The 18473-nt window shown below is 37.6% G+C and overlaps 1 protein-coding gene across 1 annotated transcript in view; it reads left to right on the top strand.

The window, feature by feature from the left end:
- Positions 1 to 1124: 1124 nt before the first annotated feature.
- Positions 1125 to 18473, top strand: part of sws (patatin like phospholipase domain containing sws) — a 52135-nt gene continuing 34786 nt past the window's right edge. Inside the window, exons 1-7 of the mRNA XM_028302431.1 lie at positions 1125 to 1377; positions 9213 to 9294; positions 10023 to 10234; positions 15674 to 15860; positions 16622 to 16767; positions 17293 to 17421; positions 18248 to 18328. Coding sequence (XP_028158232.1) covers positions 1276 to 1377; positions 9213 to 9294; positions 10023 to 10234; positions 15674 to 15860; positions 16622 to 16767; positions 17293 to 17421; positions 18248 to 18328 — 939 coding nt within the window. The 5' untranslated portion in view covers positions 1125 to 1275. The remainder of the gene's footprint in view (positions 1378 to 9212; positions 9295 to 10022; positions 10235 to 15673; positions 15861 to 16621; positions 16768 to 17292; positions 17422 to 18247; positions 18329 to 18473) is intronic.

Here is an 18473-nt window from a genome sequence, read left to right as displayed (position 1 = left end):
AATTCCGTTTGAGATTGTTTACAGGAAATAATCATTGTTTTATCACAAGAAATGATGCAAAATTTTGTAGTGCGTGGTTGCGGTAGTACGTAGTGTCCTGGAAGTGACATAAGATTCCACGCGTAAGTGTTTATTTCGTGATTTTCGACATTGGATCATTGTAAACATTAATTTCTTCTTAACGTTTTACCAGTATTTGCACTTATCATTTTTAATGATACCTATGTCAAGAAATAAAGATTTTACATTGAGTTTCATTGAATTTGAGCAAATTTATATTTTTTGTTTATTTAGAAAGAGAGAGTCTGCCCACAGAGAGCGAGATAGTGATACATAGTTTGTGCTTCAAGTAGGTATTCAGAGTGTGGCCTCCATTTTTATCTGTAGCTTCATGGCCGCAACGTAAAAGTAATCGTATCATCGTACTGCATTCGCAAAGTCATCGAATGATATCGTGTGACTCGATTCAAAAATTAATTAATTCCGATAAAACTGATATTTTGTTAAATTTATAGCTAGTCTGACTGTGTATTAAAATAATTATGTAGCGGTAGACGTTATTCTACAATTCTACATTATTAATTTGCAAATAATATTTTTGTTGTGCCTAATGTTCTTTCATAAACAAAATCTCGGGCGTCGTATACATAGTAGTAATAGTGTATACCGCGATCACTGACCTAACTTCTTGATTTGTATATTTCGATGTTATACAGTGCACTCTGTCTTCCGCGATCACTGATCTAACTTGATTTATAATTCTTCTTCTGCTACTTTATTCTAATTAATTACATATTTGTTATTCGTTGCTGTTAATTATAATTCTCAATCCGTAAATAATTTCTTCTCTCTACCGTGTTCGTACTACTGTCCTCGTAAAATCATCGTATCCGATTGTTGTAATCGGATTACATGAACATCACTCGACCATGTATGTCCATTTGGACATACTGGAATGGCACGCTTTGACTAGCAACTTGCTGTATCTACTCTAATCCATATTCTGTGCTCGGCTTCATACAAATTTTGACACAATGCTGCATCTATCCTTATCTGTGATTCTCAAATTAAATAATAGATGCCGCTTTCAATGCATTTTTGAGGTGGAAGTATTTTTTATCTGCATTGATTTTTGACAGTTGTATTGTTCTAAAAAAAATTCTCCCAGATCAATTCAAGATCAATCAAAACTGCCAAACAGCTGACCCATTGTTGGTTCGGAAAACGCGAAATTTTAAGCAAAATTGTATTGCTATGTATTAATTAACGCCAAAAATGGACGTCGTAGGTTTATTGAATAATATAAATGATAAATCCGACATGTTTGCGGTCAAGACTTGGACATCGGAGTGGTCCAACAGTTTTCAAGAAAACCAGGTGCGTATTGATTTTTCACATCATGTTTGTTACATTTTCGTGTATTTAAACTACGTTTTTCGAAGTTTAATGTAAAACATAATGTACCACCTTTAGAAAACACATTATTTCAGCTTTATTTAGCCGAAAGTTACATTGATACAATAATAGAAATCAATACCCTTGAATTGAATTCCCGATTCCGTAATGTAGATATTGTTTTACGACTTTAATTACTGAAACAACGTTACCTAATATCAAAAAGTCGAATTTGACTTTAAAAACACAATTGTTGTTATTTATTCTTAAAAATCGTACAATGCCTTTACCTTAACATCATGATTTAGAGAAATAGAAAGAATAAAGTTCATTTGCCATAAGATCTATATCATCAAATGGATAGTGGTTTTGATATTTAAAAAAAGAAGTCTATTCTTATTGTATCTTATTGGAATTATTTCTGCAAATAAGATTATTTTGACGGTTTTCATTTTTAAAACAGCAAAGAGTTATCTTCTGTGATAACTACTGCTTCATCATCATCATTTCAGCCATAGGATGTCCACTGCTGAACATAGGCCTCCCCCAATGATTTCCACAATGGCCGATTGGTGGCGGCCTGCAACAACTACTTCTACTGAGTTAATAGTTATTGTAACATTGATTGAATTTAGCAATTGATATCACTATTGCGAATTTTTATATGAGAAGTAGGGTGGGTGCACCAGTCCCACACCAGGAACCAGTAGTACACCATTTCTAATTTCACATCAAAATGTTAACAATCTGTCGAATTTCCCGCCACTTTTGTTACGTTTGGTAGCACTGCCGTACTTCTACCAATAATTAGTCATAAATAAAAGCGACAAGCACGACTTGGTATCTGGTCAACCTTAGGCAAATTGCGACTTTGCACATTGATTGTTAAATAAAAATAAACCTTACAGCTATTAAGAAAATTGGAATAAGCTACTTGATTCTATGACAGACAAGGAGTAGTTAATTCTTTTTTTTGCAATTATTGTTGTAATAATTGAGTCACAATATCAAAATCAGGGTTCGAAAATATCCGATATTTATTATAAATATCAAAATATCGGATATTTATGATATATATCCGATATATATCAACTTTGATATATATCAATTTTGTATGAAAGCCATAGTATTATTTTATTGTATTATTCATGAATAATATTGCATATGTGTTACATAAACATGTTTTTAATGTTTTTAAAACTTGAAATCAGACAAATAAAGCAAAAACATAAAATATCCTTGAAATACGGCAAAATCAACTAAAAAAATAAAAATCTTATGTCAAAAAGTACAAATACAGTAACAAATTTTAAAAGTTGATATATATCATCAAAACCGGCTTGATATATCGGATATATATCCGATATATATCTTGATATATATCCCTTGATATATATCCTCGAACCCTGATCAAAATTACTTTTAAAATGTCGCTTATTCGGTTTGTTACTGGTACACCCACCCTATTTAAATAATTTTAATAGATAAGGATTAGCTACCAAGGCTAATGGATAATGCACTCATTATGGTACATTAATTAGAATGAATAGAGCGTTCTTATCACTGAATGTTAATTGTTTCAAAACAATCATTAATTGGCCTTTGTACAGCAATAGACTTTTTCAGTTAGGGAAATAATTGAAATAAATATCTTTTATGTTTTAAGTAAACTTATTCGACAACTAGTATATACCAATTTCAAACAAAATATAATTATTTCAGTACATTTGTTATGGGACATTGACCTATCAGTATGAGTCGTTGAACTCTGACTTTATGATTATGACTCAGTATTTCACACAAAAGCATATTTCGGTGTCAGTAACTTATTCATGTATTTTTGCATTATTTTTGTTAATATTTTTTTTAATTAAATATTTTATAAAAACGATTGTGGTAACTTTCTTTGATTGAAATGTTCACTGCACATTGTAAAAAAGAAACAATGGATTTGTGACATTAAACTTTATTTGATCTTGTGTGTCTTAAGTTCCCTTTGTCTGCAAAGAATAATGTTCAGTCACTACACTACATGAATGAGTTATAGTTACGTTACAAGCGGATTAAGTCATTTTTTATTCTGCTTAACACAAGAACAGTAATGATATATTTCTGTCGTAATGTTAATTTATTATATCAATCATACGTACACGATGATTCTGGCACATTCTGTGCTTTACACATTAATCNAATTAGCGGGAAAATCCTTTTGTATGAAAAATCTAAACGCTTAACGGAAGTTAGACGCTTGAAATTTGGCATGTAGGTACCTTAGTAAACTCAAAGCTTAGTTACAACAAGGAATTCCCGAAATTCCCACAGGAATTAGCGGGAAAATCCTTTTGTATGAAAAATCTAAACCGCTTAAGTAGACCTGAAGTGATGCAGTGACCGCGCGCTCTCCGCCCTCTATCTCGAAAACGGTTCACCGTATAAAAAAAGTTTTTAAACAAAATTTGTAGAGAATTTAGTATTCTACAATATTGATAATAAATACAAATAGCAAAAGACCCACAGGAAATGAGATATTTCTAAAAAAAGCGCAAAAAACCGATTTTTGTGACCGTTGACCTTGAAATTTAATAGTTGCTTACACCCTACCATATGTAGGTTTTGAGACAACTTTTAGGGTGTCAATATACACGTATTTACAGACTTACAGCTGGGTATCTCGAATTCCGAGGTGAACTTACTATAATGACTGGACTATTGATAGTACTAACCATGAGCTAGATACTAATCGCACCAGTGACATTGTATGAAAAAGAAGCCTAGATAGTAGATACTTTTTTTTTATGCTAGACAAGGCAGGTATTTGACCGCAATCGCACCTGGTGTTAAGTGAGATGCAGTCTAAGATGGTACATATCTGCCCTGTAAGTGCCTATTCACTCTCGCCTTGAAAACGCCCGGATTATAGTGTTCAGGAAATACAGCAGCAGGCAGCGAATTCCAGTCCCTAGCTGTTCGCATTATAAACGAGTCGTCGAAACGCTTAGTGCGAGCTGGTGGTCGGAACCTTTCAGGGGGGAGATGAGACAACCCTTGGTATATTTATGCAAGTCTGACATGGTTTAATCTGACCGTTAGTGCTCTCTGAAGCACGAAACCAAACGTCAACTTTAGACAATAATATCTAAGTAGTCCTCTAAAAATAATGACCTTCCACAAGCATTCGGTCTTGGAAAGTGATCAATGTATGCTTCCTTATCACATGCCGATGTTACGTTATCTCAATGCAAGGCCTATTTATTGCTGGGTGAATTAAAAACTAATTAGTTGTATGGGTATAAAAAAGAGTATTTTTGTTTAGTAATAACAACAACCACTAACTAGCAGTGGCGGGGCAAGACCTAAATTTGATGTGGGCAAGACAGATTTCGCGAGGCCTTGTTCTGTGGCGACTGGTTACTGGTGGCTATTCATTGACAGTTCCTGATTTCTTGATTCAGTGATTATTTTTAAAGGAATTTTGCGCCAAAGAATAATGTTTGTCACTTAAAACCGTGTTGTTGCTTAATTTTGTGTCTGATTATGGCTGAATTTGTTTGGAAAAAAAAATTTTTTTAACTACATTGTTTAGCTATCAATAATTTATATTTAATAGTCAATGTTTCAAAATTTTTGATGCGCGAGGCCCCTTGTTCCGCGAGGCCGTAGGCGGTGGCCCACGTCGCCCACGCCTTACGCCGCCACTGCTAACTAGGTAGACCGACGATCTGGTGAGGGTCGCGGGAGGTGCCTGGATGCGAGCGGCGCAGGACCGGTCTTTGTGGAAATCCTTGGGGGAGGCCTTTGTCCAGCAGTGGACGTCTTTCTTTCGGCTGAAACGAACGAACGAGTAACAACAAAATGATTCAATTCTTTCTTCTTTAGAATTTATAGGAATTTCGCCATGTCCGAAGAGGTCTAAAATCTGGTCTGATTCTGTTATCACTCTATTATTTTGTAAAAAAAAACAGAACAGCATAAAATAGTGCAAATAACAACCACTTTCACTGAATGATGCAGTTTTTGGTTTTCGAGATAGGTCTTATTAAACAAACAGAAACTAATTTAGGTAAAAACTGTTACGTAGATGTTGACGACAGATATTTGTTTGCCGTATTCTCTGTATTAGGTAGCAACAAAGATTGCTTACTCTCGCAGGGCACTCAATCAGCAAATTGCTTATCTAGACATGACCAACGTTTTATTAGATACGTCATTGACCTAGCTTGTAAACATTCGCGATAGATTTTGCGTAATTTCCTTGCTGCTTGCGACAACAAAAATGAAAAGGCGCACAAGGACATCTGCGTTAGTTTAGTCTTTGGTTAAGTTCGATCGCGTACGGTCGTTTTTCCGCATCGCGTGATCGATGTGTTAGTGGAAATCGTGTCTTATTGTTTTGAACTTTTGGTGCAAGTTGGAAAAAAATAACATTGTATTCTTTGATATTATGATACAGTGGTTGAATGTGGTAGGTCAAATTGCACTTAATGGGTATAGGTACATACATCACTAATGAGTTGTTTTTGTTCTGAAAGTATAAAATTAGGGGTGCGAAAATTAATTTCCTAATGACTTGTTGCTGTTAATGATTAAAGATAGTTAATTACATCCTTAATTTTCAAATTAATTTTAATTGTTATTATGATTGTTGATAGCGAATTTTGTTTCCTTTTTTTGGAGAAAATGGATGAAGTTATTTTAGCTTAGAGAAAGCTGCAAGTAATTTTGAAATATGCCTTCAGTTTTCCAAGCCACTTCAGATACTCCTATAATACAATTAAACAGCTGGACGTTACATTAAAAACTAATTAACATTTAAATTAACAGTTTTTGTGTCTTCCACAAGGTTACAGTCTTCTCTATTCATTGTATTTTTATAACTTTCTGTGGAACGACTGGAAGATATCGCTTTCCACCGACAAGACTGCCTGATCAGACACATTTTTTTTGTCTGTGTGGTCTTGAATTAACACTTTCCCGGACAGTAACCCAGACACTAGAAGTTTAATTGTTATTACTGCTATAGCAGTTCACTGTCGTGGAAAGTGTTAAGACATTATTTTATTAATCTATTTTGATGATCTTTCAAAGTAAATTAATTAGAAGCTTAATCCAATTAGTGTAATTTTAATTTTTTTCACACGATGCTAAACACTGGCACTTAATATCATAGTAATAGGTGTTCTTTTTCAACAGAAATGTATAGTCTGATGGGCTGTTGATTGTACTTAGCTAAGAACAATTAGAGCTAATATTTACAGATTATTACAGTTAGTTTTTAACAATGTTATAAATTGTAGTTGATGTGGCGTATCTAGAACATCTACAAGACAATATATCCCGCATCGATCTATTCTAGATCATTGCACAGACAATATTTCAATTTAATTGTCAGATCATTATATTTTGATGTAATCAATAAAATTAATTATGGCAGTGTCAAATGTTGACCTTTGCACGTGGTCTGATTGCAATAATTTTAAGATAACACTTTCTTTGTCCCATCTTAATCATCGTGTGAGTAATTGAAGATTATAATATAATCATAATTTTAAAACTTTTGTCAGACTTTATCCCCCAGTTTCTGAGTTGAGATTTTTAGCTTGAGCATGCTCATTTTCTAAGCTTAAGCTTTGAAGTTCATATTCAAGTTTTCTAACTAAGGGGATAAGTCTTCGTGTCTTCGCCCTCATAATAGGCGTCAGATTTAATATTTATTTCTTTTTCTAACAATGAATTAACATTCAAACATTTAAATCTGAACGTGACGAACTGAATAGAAAGAACACAATTAATACACTTTTCGATTTGTATGTTCCAACTTCCATCTAGGAATCTTAACAAACAAGAATTAATATTAAGGATTCCAATTTATTAACCATTTGAATACGAAGGCTTTCAATGGAACCATCATTGGCGTATCTAGGGTTCTTTTTCAGGGCACCAGACCATACTGGGGAACCATACTGGACATGGGAACCATGCATGCTATCAATACAGGAACGTTTCAGCTTAGCAAGTAGCAACTAAAAACTTTCGTGACTACACTCCAATTATGTTATTTTCTATTTTACAACAAGATAGCTATTGTGCATGCACAGTTGCTTATCAAAGTAATGTTGCCTATCACGCATATGATTTAGTGTTGCTATTTGTGTGACCTGTCATCGATATCGATATTTCTTCGATACCAACTTAAACTATTGCACGAATCAATCTTTTCGTGCTAACACGATTAACAACTGGATAATTATTGAGCTCAATTACTACCTTTTTTTGACGTCGGGAGATGTTTTTTCCATAGAAAAAACATTGTAGGTATCATCGAATTTAAAGATACATGATACCAAAGTCTCCTTGTACAAAGTAACTTGTGACAGTTTTTATTCTGCTCCCGCTCTTCATAAAGTATCGTGATCGCTATCTCTCCGTAAAACGTTTGCGAAATTGAGCTTATCATGTTATGCAACTTTGTCTGCCTGCCAGGCTAGGATGTGCACCGTGATATACTTTATCGACGTCAAAATAAATCGGCATAATCGATAAAATGGCGTGATAACCACTTATCGCGGCGTGCATCATAGGCCTACAGGGGGGGTCATCGATATTTCGGCAACACTAGTAACTATCTACTATCTACCCACGCTGTGACCAACTGGCTGACCACAAAGAGTTTTCGGTAGATCACTCGTAATTTTATCACAAAAGATACTTGATATGGGGTCGATGACTCGTGGATCAATTGGTGGATTAGTCGGTGTCACGTACGATTTGATGACTCACGCTCTGGTGGACACGATTTTGGGATCATGATTTAAAATGATTTTATACAAAGAGTCAAAAACATGTTAAGCTTCTAGCGACCCGAGGCCATGAACTAACAGGAAATCGTGAATTTTGACAATATTTTATAAACTCACACCCTGTATAGTTATTGTGATGCCAAGCTCTTCCATTTGCATTCAGAATGACGTGAATTGACGTGTCCTCTTGCTACAATGGCCGTAGCTACTATCGACGGAAATGCGATATTTGACAACAATAGATCACCCTGTATAGTTATTGTTATGCCAAGTCTTTCTAATTTTTCTGCATCATCAGTTGGCATTCTGGATGTCGCGTGATCTTGCAGCATTGCCCGTGAAAACTTTGCCCCGTACCTAACCATAACAATATTTTATAGACACACTGTATTGTTATACCAAATTTTTCGAATACTACTGTAATACCAGCACAGCAAGTACAGTAACATTTTAAATAACGCGTCCGTACCTTGTTGCAATGCCCGTGGAAACTTTTCTCCGTTTGACCATGAACTAACAGCAAAGACGTGAAGGTATACAATATTATACACACCCTGTATAGTCATTGTAATGTCTGGCATTACCAGTGGCATTGGGAATGACGCGTGATCTTGGTGCATTGTCCGTGAAAACTTTGTCACATGGCCATGAACTATAAGCAAAATTGCAAATTAATTTGTAAACTTTGCTTCTTGTAACTTTGTACTTCGCGGTCTTAATCATTTCTGTTTTTGCTAAATAGTAAATATTATACACACCGAAGAGCTATCTTTGATTTAGATTGTGCATCAAAACAACAAGTTTATTATTATCAGAATTTGACTTCTATTGTAGTCATTTACATAATCAGTTTTTTTTCATACGGTACATTTTTAGGTTTCTTCATATGGTAATGTTTTCCAAATTGGAAATAAATCTATTTATAGAAGCACAATCATTCGATTGCTTCAGATGCTATTCTATTTTTCTTATCACCAAAATGTTATTTGATATTCGAAAAATAACTTTCTTTGTCCACAGTTGCTATGGTCCTTCTGCGGGTGTCTACTGGTGTCTGTGCTAGTCGTGTTTTTCTACTACTATAGAAGATGGCGGTCAAAAGGTAAGATCTTTTTATTGCTTCAGTTAATGGTAGTTCACTGATAGTTCTTAGCAGAAAACCTTTTTTTAGCCTAGTCGCATAATGGTCGCTACGATGTATGACATAAAAAGGTACAAAATATAGAATCTATCCTTGAATAATTTATTAATGTCTTACATAGAAATTAGTTTTAATGAGTCCAATGGCCTTTAAATTTTGTCCATTCCTCAAGTGCCTAACCTTTAGAAGTAATAAAAAAGTAGAGGCCAAGTGGTGTGGGTAACGGGGTGGGTGTATATTATACAGGTCTAAGAATCTGTGTAAGGGTAGGTTCACTCAAACATCTCTTCAAAAATTCGTTGCCTGGACCTTTCAAAACAAAAAATAAGTTTTTTAATTTCTATTCTTTTCTTCTAAATATTGTAAAACTAGCTGTGCCCGCGACTTCGTACCCGTGGAAACCCGCTTTCGCAACATTTTTCATTGTTGCTCTGCTTCTATTGATCGTACCGTTATGTTGTATAGCCTATAGCCTTCCTCGATAAATGGGCTATCTAACACTGAAAGAATTTTTCAAATCGGACCAGTTCCGGAGATTAGCGCGTTCAAGTAAACAAACAAACAAACATACTCTTCAGCTTTATAATATTAGTGTAGATACTTATGTCAGGGTCGACGAAATAGATATAACGACTCTTGAAGAAAACCAGGCTATTGTCGCTACAATTTATTTGTCTATCATTTATCAGAACTATCAGGCGGCGTGGGCGCAACGGGCGCGGCAGGGGAGCCAGCCAAGCGTTTCCGCAAACGGGACAAAATGCTGTTCTACGGTCGAAGAATGCTACGCAAAGTCAAGTCCATATCCAACTCGGGACAGGGCAGGAAGCGGCGTGCCGTCATGCGCTTCGCTAGGAAACTACTGCAGCTGAAGAAGGAATCGGCGCCTGAGCAACTCAAGGTCAGTCTGACAGACGCTGTGCCAAGCGTTCAAACTCAACAAGATGCTGGGAGGCTACTCCGAAACGCTGCTTACGTAGTTTCGGGTCTATCTGTCACCGTCGCTCATGCTGGCATCTCGCTATGCGTGAGAGGGATGGCAGCAATTAAAACTTCGGATCACTTTTTTCGAAGTAGCCCCTCTGTTCTACGGGCGGAGAATGCTGCGCAAAGTCAAGTCCATATCCAACTGGGCAGGGCAGGAAGCGGCGCGCTGTCATGCGCTTCGCCAGGAAACTGCTGCAGCTGAAGAAGGAATCGGCGCCTGAGCAACTCAAGGTCAGTCTGACAGACGCTGTGCCAAGTGTTTCAAACGTAAAATCAACGTAGTGTAAAATCAACGCGTAAAGGCGCCTGAGCAACTCAAGTTTAATCTACCATTAGATGCTATGCCAAGCGTTCAAACTCAACAAGATGCTGGGAGGCTACTCCGAAACGCTGTTTACGTAGTTTCAGATCGACCCGAAACTACGTAAACAGCGTTTCGGGTAGGGCATGAATATCGGAATCTCGGAATCTCGTAATATCGGAATCTCGGAGTACGAGATCCGATATTACAATTCCGATATTGAGCGACCCAATATCGTTATATCGGAATCAGATAAAGGTTTTAATTGAGATTTTAAACAAAGCGTTTAAACGCGCCACAACCTGCCACAAAGCCCAAAGTACATGATTGGCAAAGACCAATGATTTTCTCATGTCTCTCACCATCACTTTTTGTCCCACTGCAAATATTTATGGTTAATTTTACTTGTTCTAAAAAAATTTAACACTTGCCGTACTTGGTCTTAGCAATGAAAAACGACATCTCATCTCCCTTCCAAACATTAATTGGACTATGGCCCGTTAGTTCTGCGTACCTACTATGTGCCCTGCCCATTGCCACTCAGCTTGCTAGTCCGTCAGACTATGTCAGCGACCTTAGTTTGTTAACGGAGCTTCTCATTTCTGATTAGATCTCGTAAAGAAACACCAAGCACAGCCTTCTTCATAGCACGCTGTGCAACTTTGAGAGCCTACGTTTCCGAACCGTATATCATCACTGGTTACACACACTGATTGAAGACTTTCGTCTTTAAGCACTGAGGTATTTTGGACAAAAAGATGTTGTGTAGTTTCCCGAACGCGGCCCAGCCGAGTAGGATTCGACGATTTACCTCTTTTTCGAAATTGCATCTATGATCATCTATGAAATTTAATAGCTGAATTGTTTGTCCGAGGTAGACATACTTGTCAACAATCTCAAGAATCGAGCTCCCAACCGAAAATAGGTAGGGCGCAACATGGTCATAAGCTTTGTTTTGTCCATGTTCATCCGAAGGCCTACCTGTTGGGAGGTTCGATAATCAAAAAGGAACAAATTACAAGGATATTCAAGTTTTTTTACCACTACCTAAAATTTTTGTAACATTTGACTTGAATGACTCTACAAATCGTTCCGCCAGTATTGGTTGATGAAGTAAAAGTTTGTTTGATACCTGTTTTACAAAAACACTTAAATTATTTGCTAGTCCATTGCCAATAGGCCAATGCCTATTATCAGTAACCAAATGCAATGGAATTGGATACCCATAACATACAAAAATGGTTTTAAATACTTCAATATTATAATTTTAAGAAGTGCTGTTTTGTACCAAATTAAAGATATTGATTAAAATCATTATTTTACTGTATACAATTAAGAAATGTTACGAAAATAATCAAATACGTATTCAATTTATAACACAAACTCAATTCCGATATTAATATCGGAATTCCGATATTGAGATCTAATATCGGAAATCAATATCGGAATTGAAAACCTTCCGATATTACATGCCCTAGTTTCGGGTCGATCTGTCACCGTCGCTCATGCTGGCATCTCGCTATGCGTGAGAGGGATGGCAGCATTTGAAACTTCGGATCACTTTTTTGGAGTAGCCCCCTTGTTCTACGGAGGGAGAATGCTGAGCAAAGTTAAGTCCATATCCAACTCGGGGCAGGGCAGGAAGCGGCGCGCCGTCATGCGCTTCGCCAGGAAACTGCTGCAGCTGAAGAAGGAATCTGCAGCGGATGGAGGATGCTGCGAAAAGTCAAGTCCATATCCAACTCCGGGCAGGGCGGCGCTTCGCCAAGAAACTGCTGCAGCTGAAGAAGGAATCGGCGCCTGAGCAACTCAAGGTCAGTCTGACAGACGCTATGCCAAGCGCTTCAAGCGCGTCAAGATGCTGTTCTACGGTCGAAGAATGCTGCGCAAAGTCAGGTCCACATCCAACTCGAAGCAGGGCAGGAAGCGGGTTTCCTTTCAGCGAAAAGATGACCATTGCTGGATAAAGGCCTCCTACAAGGATTTCCACAACTACCAGTCCTGTGCTGCCCGCATCCAGGCTTCCTGCGATTGATACTGCGATCTACAATTTCAGTCTCTGGAAAAACATCGTAAAATGATGTGTAAAGCGTAATAAGTAGTTACAGAAGCAACTCAGCTTTGTCGTACCAAAATTTAATTTTAGGCGTATATCAATATGTGACATAATATTTTAAACTATTATGTTGCATTTTTTACTATAAAATTATCACTTCACGGGATTTATTGCAACAATATCTATTTTAACGGTAAATAAAATATTTACCCTCCCGACGTTTCGGCTCGGTTGCACGAGTCATGGTCGCGGGCAGACTGAAGAGATGCGGCGTCGTCTGCTCCGGAGTCCGGCGCGATGAGTTTTCTTCACCCACCCGCATTTGCACAATATTTTCGTCAGTGGTACAGTCAGTCCGACAATTTAATATGTGACATCTTTATCTGCCTGATAATAGTGACTTGGCAATCGCACGGCAAAATTAAAAGTTATCTACTTAATATCAATTAAGATCGTGTTGTGATATGCTTGACTTGAATCTATACTTAAGTTTGAATTGAGTTTTGAGCGTCATTACGTAGTGCAGGATTTAAATATAAGTAGGTGCTCACCGGAACCTGTTCGGGACCACTTTAATTTGGTAAGTTCTATTTCTGTAGATCTATGATTGATCGTAGATTCAAACTCAAGTGTTGTTTGTAAGACATTCTCTCTATTTATACCAGGTATTTGACTATTAATGAACAACTCTGTTTGTAAACAACTACGCAGCATTATCCATAATTAATTATGCCGCAAAAACACCACATTCATTAGAAATTATATGAATATGTTAATTGCTTGAAACGACGGAAGAAGCACGTCACCTTGACATAGCTATGTACTTATTTGCCGTGCACGGTTTTGCTCGCCTTATTCGGCAATGTGTGACTTGCTCGGTTTGTTCAATTACGGCTTTGTGGGGACGTAATACATGCGTTGTTTGTTATTTACCTTCATTTACTAGCATTAAACGCGGTTTTGCTTGCATTTTGGGTCTGGTATATTAAAGTAGACAGTTGACAGCTGATTTGTCTCTATCTTCTGTTCACTCTTTATTTATCTTTTGAAATAAATTATTATTATTATCACCTAGGCGAACACTGCTGGACATAGGTTCCCCCATAAAGGCCTATTCAGACCTAAGCGGTATTCGCTACCGTCTGCGGCAGAAAAAACCCAGTGGGTATGCGGTAATAATACTGTTCAGACCTAAGCGGTATTCGCTACCGCGTGGTATGTACCTCTACCCACAGCGGCAGCGAATATCGCTGAGGTTTGAATACCTAGGCCTTAAAACGACAGCGACCGCTTGCCTTTAGTTTCATTTCATTAGTACAGTTGACTGCACTCACACTACACAATTTATCGCAAAGTCGTATCTATTACAATCACATAAGATGCCGCTCTTAAGCTTGATATTGTGTTGTCGTTTGTACAAAGACTGAACTCTGCCTACTAAATCAGGAAGGAGCCAGCTTCAATCACTACTAAAACACTAGCATATCAAAACAAAAACAAGACACGACAAGGTCTCTAGCAAATATATTGCCAACAGCCGTTGAACCGGCGTAGTAAATGGGCAATAGAACTATTACATACACAAATATGTACGTGCACATAATACAAGCCCGCAATCCTATTTATAACCATTATGACTGTGATATCAACAGGTGATAATTGACATTTGAAATACCTGAGACGATGTTTTATGCATTAAACGGGTATAAAGGGCAAATGATAAACCTGTCTAATTAGTACGTATGTGCTATTTTGATGTATGAGCAATGATATTAAGCCGCATAAGCAGGTGGGTATAGTAGAGTGGAATATGACCACTCCCACAGTCCCACTATTCCCATAAATTTTCCCATAGATTTGATGCGAACATCAGGCCTTCCAAACCAGTCTGGCCAGTGTGGGGAGTTTAGGCCAAATCCTCGATGTCCTTATAGTACCTAAGTAAATGAAAGAATCGTACTCGTGCTCGTACTCCTGTAGACCGGAGGTGGAACTATATTCAACATCAAATAAATCGCACCTTCCGCGACGCGAACTTTAAACGATTTTCTTCTGACACAATCATGGTGCCCAAACAATATTGGTGTTATTTGAAAGCCTAATAAATATCCTTAAAGAAAAACACATTTAATTTCTTAATAAATGATTAGCATATACCATAAATGTGACTTGAAAAAATACCTCACTTTGGGCCCACCTCTGGGATCAATTAGACCAATTTTTATGGTTATAAAACCAAATAATGATCTCACGTGTCCTCTTTAACAGATGGATAGCGATTAATCCCAACTTAACAGTTTTATAGCCATAAAAGTTGGCTTAAGCGTAACTACCTATTTTTTGAAGAAGTGACTCTGGATCCTTCTAAAGACGCATTTTTGGGGTAAAAACCTTTCCTTTAATGAAATGAAGGTTAGAACTAGGCTCTTAAATGGTGCCAATATTGGTGGGAAGTGGGGATGCATACGTTTGAAAATGCTTGTCACGGGAGGTGCGATTTATTTAATGTCGAGTGTATAAAGTCAGTTAAACAAAGCGTTTGACAGAATAATCGTACGTTATGAACTGTCAAATGATTACGATTGCTTTACACAATTCCACCTCTGATAATAATGATGGGGAGTGGCGACCACGGACCGGACAACGTAAGGTACCTAGCGCACTGCAGGCTTCTACTCGGTGGACTGATGTTCTTGGGAACGTCGCGTGAAGCACCTGGAGGTAGCCATCGCAGGACCGGTCGACATTGGGTTAAAACGAACAAACGAATGAAACAATTTATTTATTTAATTAACAACAATGATAAGGCTGAGTGTGAGTTTATATCAAACGTCCTCACTAGTGAGCGCGTTAAAAAAATATATGAAAATTTTAGTTCTTGAAAGTCTCCGCTAGGGGCGCTGTACAACCGTCATACATTTAATGTCATTTTTTACGAGTCTTTGCGCCGAGTATAGTACTTATTATCTAACAATTAATTGGATGTTCTTTTCCAGGTTCTGGAGCCCCCAGCGGAATATCTAGAAGAGGACTTAACGAGCGACGACCGAGTGCCCCCAGACGCGTTGTATATGCTGCACAGCATCAGAGTTTTCGGCCACTTCGAGAAGCCGGTGTTCCTCATGCTTTGCAAACACACGGAGATATTGAACCTGCCCGCCGGGTCTTTTTTGTTTAAAGTTGGTGAGTGATTTAGTTAGTGTAGTTAGAGTCAGACTGTCGACATTTTGTCAAATAAAATTCTTTCAATTTACCTTATTCCGCATTAATTTGTTTGTCTGACCTTACTTGATAGACTATAATACGGACAAGTTAACAATTTTGTAAAAACAATTCAATTAACTTTAACAACGATTCGGCGCTGTCGTTGAAAAGGTTGCGCTTTTGTTTATTCTTCAGGTCACAGGAAGTTATTAGACGTTGTGAGGTCAATTTGTTTACACCATAGACTAAGTTTAAAGTCTTTAATAAGCTCGCACACTGCGGGCGCCCGTCGCACAGTCGCGACAGCAATATAATTACGCGCGAGCGATAAGGATGGGAGCTTGGGGTCATTGGACAAAATTCTACGTGCTCACAGACTGGGCTTTAGCTATCATGTATTCTATGGTGTAGTAGAAAAATGGCCTCTATCATCTGTGTATAAACTAACTAGCTTTCCGCCCGCGGCTTCGCCCGCGTGGAATTTTGTCTGTCACAGAAAAACTTTATCGCGCGCGTCCCTGTTTCAAAAACCGGGATAAAAACTATCCTATGTTCTTTCCCGGGACTCAAACTATCTCTATGCCAAATTTCATCAAAATCGGTTGCGAGGTTTAAGCGGGAAAGCGTAACAGACAGACAGACAGACAGACAGACAGACAGACAGAGTTACTTTCGCATTTATAATATTAGTTGGGATTAGTTGGGATATCAACTAATAAATCAATAAATTTAATTTCCAGGCGACACGGACGAGAATGTATACGTAGTGCAGAACGGGCGCGTCAACGTGTACATAACGAACCAAGATGGCAGCAGCTTGTCTTTGAAGATCGTACGTGCAGGGGAGAGCGTCACTTCCTTGCTTAGTTTCACTGATGTGTTAACGGTATGTGTGTAATTTAGTAAAATACTAACATATTAAAAATCGCGTTTTAGATACCGTAACCAGCACAATAATCCGGGCCTCTTCAAGGCGAGAGTGAATAGACACTTACAGGGCAGATATGTACCATCCTAGACTGCATCCTACTTAACATCAAGTGCGATTGTGGTCAAATAAGCACAATAATCCGGGCCTCTTCAAGGCGAAAGTGAATGGGCATTGACTGGGCAACTATGTACCTACCCTAGACATATCACTAAACATCTGCAGGGCTAAGATGCGCGCCACGATAATTATAATCTTAACTCGGCATTTTATCGATTTTCAACGATAAACTCATACATTTGTCGTCTAAAATCGTCGATAAGATTATATCGTGGCGCGCATCCTACACTGGCAGGTGCCATAAAAGAATAAAAAAAAATAACATGTTCACAACAGCATAACAAATTAATTAGTACATCTATCTCTGCAATGATAACTGAAATACTTCAAGTATTACAAATATCTTACAATATTATTTTTCAGGGTCATTCGCAACCATACAAAACAGTCAATGCAAAGGCGTTAGAAGACTCGCAAGTGATCAAACTGCCCATGAGAGCGTTCCAAGAAGTTTTCAAGGAGTACCCCGACATATTTGTACGCGTTATACAAGTGAGTATCATTATTCTTGTCCCTATGTTCCATTCGTTAGAGATTCGGACCCATTTGATTCGCAGGACCAGGGTTCTATTCCCATAGGGGCACAGAATAATAATAAGTACTACGTACAGAAGTTTTACTTCGCGAAGGTATTTAAAAAAATGTATGCTCAATGTCATTAACAATATGGTGTAATTTAGCTTGTCTCAAGAGTCAAGCACCATTTTGTTGACAAACGTCAGTGATCGGCACTGCGCCGAAGCTATAGGGCTGACTTCGGTAAAATGATGTGACGTGAGGTGCCAAACTGCGGAAAATGGCGGAGGAAATACATGATTTAGCATGAATTATCATGAATAATATTAACTACTTATTTACCTCTCAGCGTCTTGAGGCAACTTAAAAAAGTACATTCTGTGTTTTTATTATTATTTAGGCAGTTAAATACTGCACAGTATTTAGTACACCATTTTCTTTATTTTCTTCCATCATACACAAGAATACGCGTGCGTGAGTCAATGTTCGCTCGTATGTGAGGCCTTGTCGAATAGTATCCTGTAGGTGGGCCATCGTGCGTGTTTTGTTTTCGATGTAAACTCGCGGAGATGAACGGGCCTGATAGGGGTCAGAAACAGAATAATCAGTTTGAGTTATTTAGCCTGTGCTCATTATTATCTGAAAAGATAAAGTTCTTAATGTGTCAACAGGTCCTTGGTTTGTACTGTGAAAAGTGTATTGATGAAAGAAGGCACGTCAAATAAACAATTGACCCTTATGAAGTTGTAATATTTTTTTACAAGTATTTATTTATTAATTATGATGTTTCCATGGTTTCTAGATCATCATGGTGCGACTCCAGAGAGTAACATTCACGGCTCTCCATCAGTATTTGGGTCTGAGTGCGGAATTGGTCAATCCGGTAAGAATTCATAAAGTTTTTGGATGGTTTTATTTAATAGCTTAGATATTATTTTAATAGCCTAGATATCGTATTGCAATATCACTTTTTTGAACTATTGTCTTGTTCAAAATATTTTGTTCTGGCTCGAAGGACCAAAATGTAG

Source organism: Ostrinia furnacalis, unplaced genomic scaffold, assembly GCF_004193835.3.
Source record: "Ostrinia furnacalis isolate ACB-3 unplaced genomic scaffold, ASM419383v2 OfSCF1126, whole genome shotgun sequence".
Lineage (NCBI taxonomy): Eukaryota > Metazoa > Arthropoda > Insecta > Lepidoptera > Crambidae > Ostrinia > Ostrinia furnacalis.
Note: the sequence above shows the minus strand (reverse complement) of the source record. Positions and strands in the feature narration are given on the sequence as shown.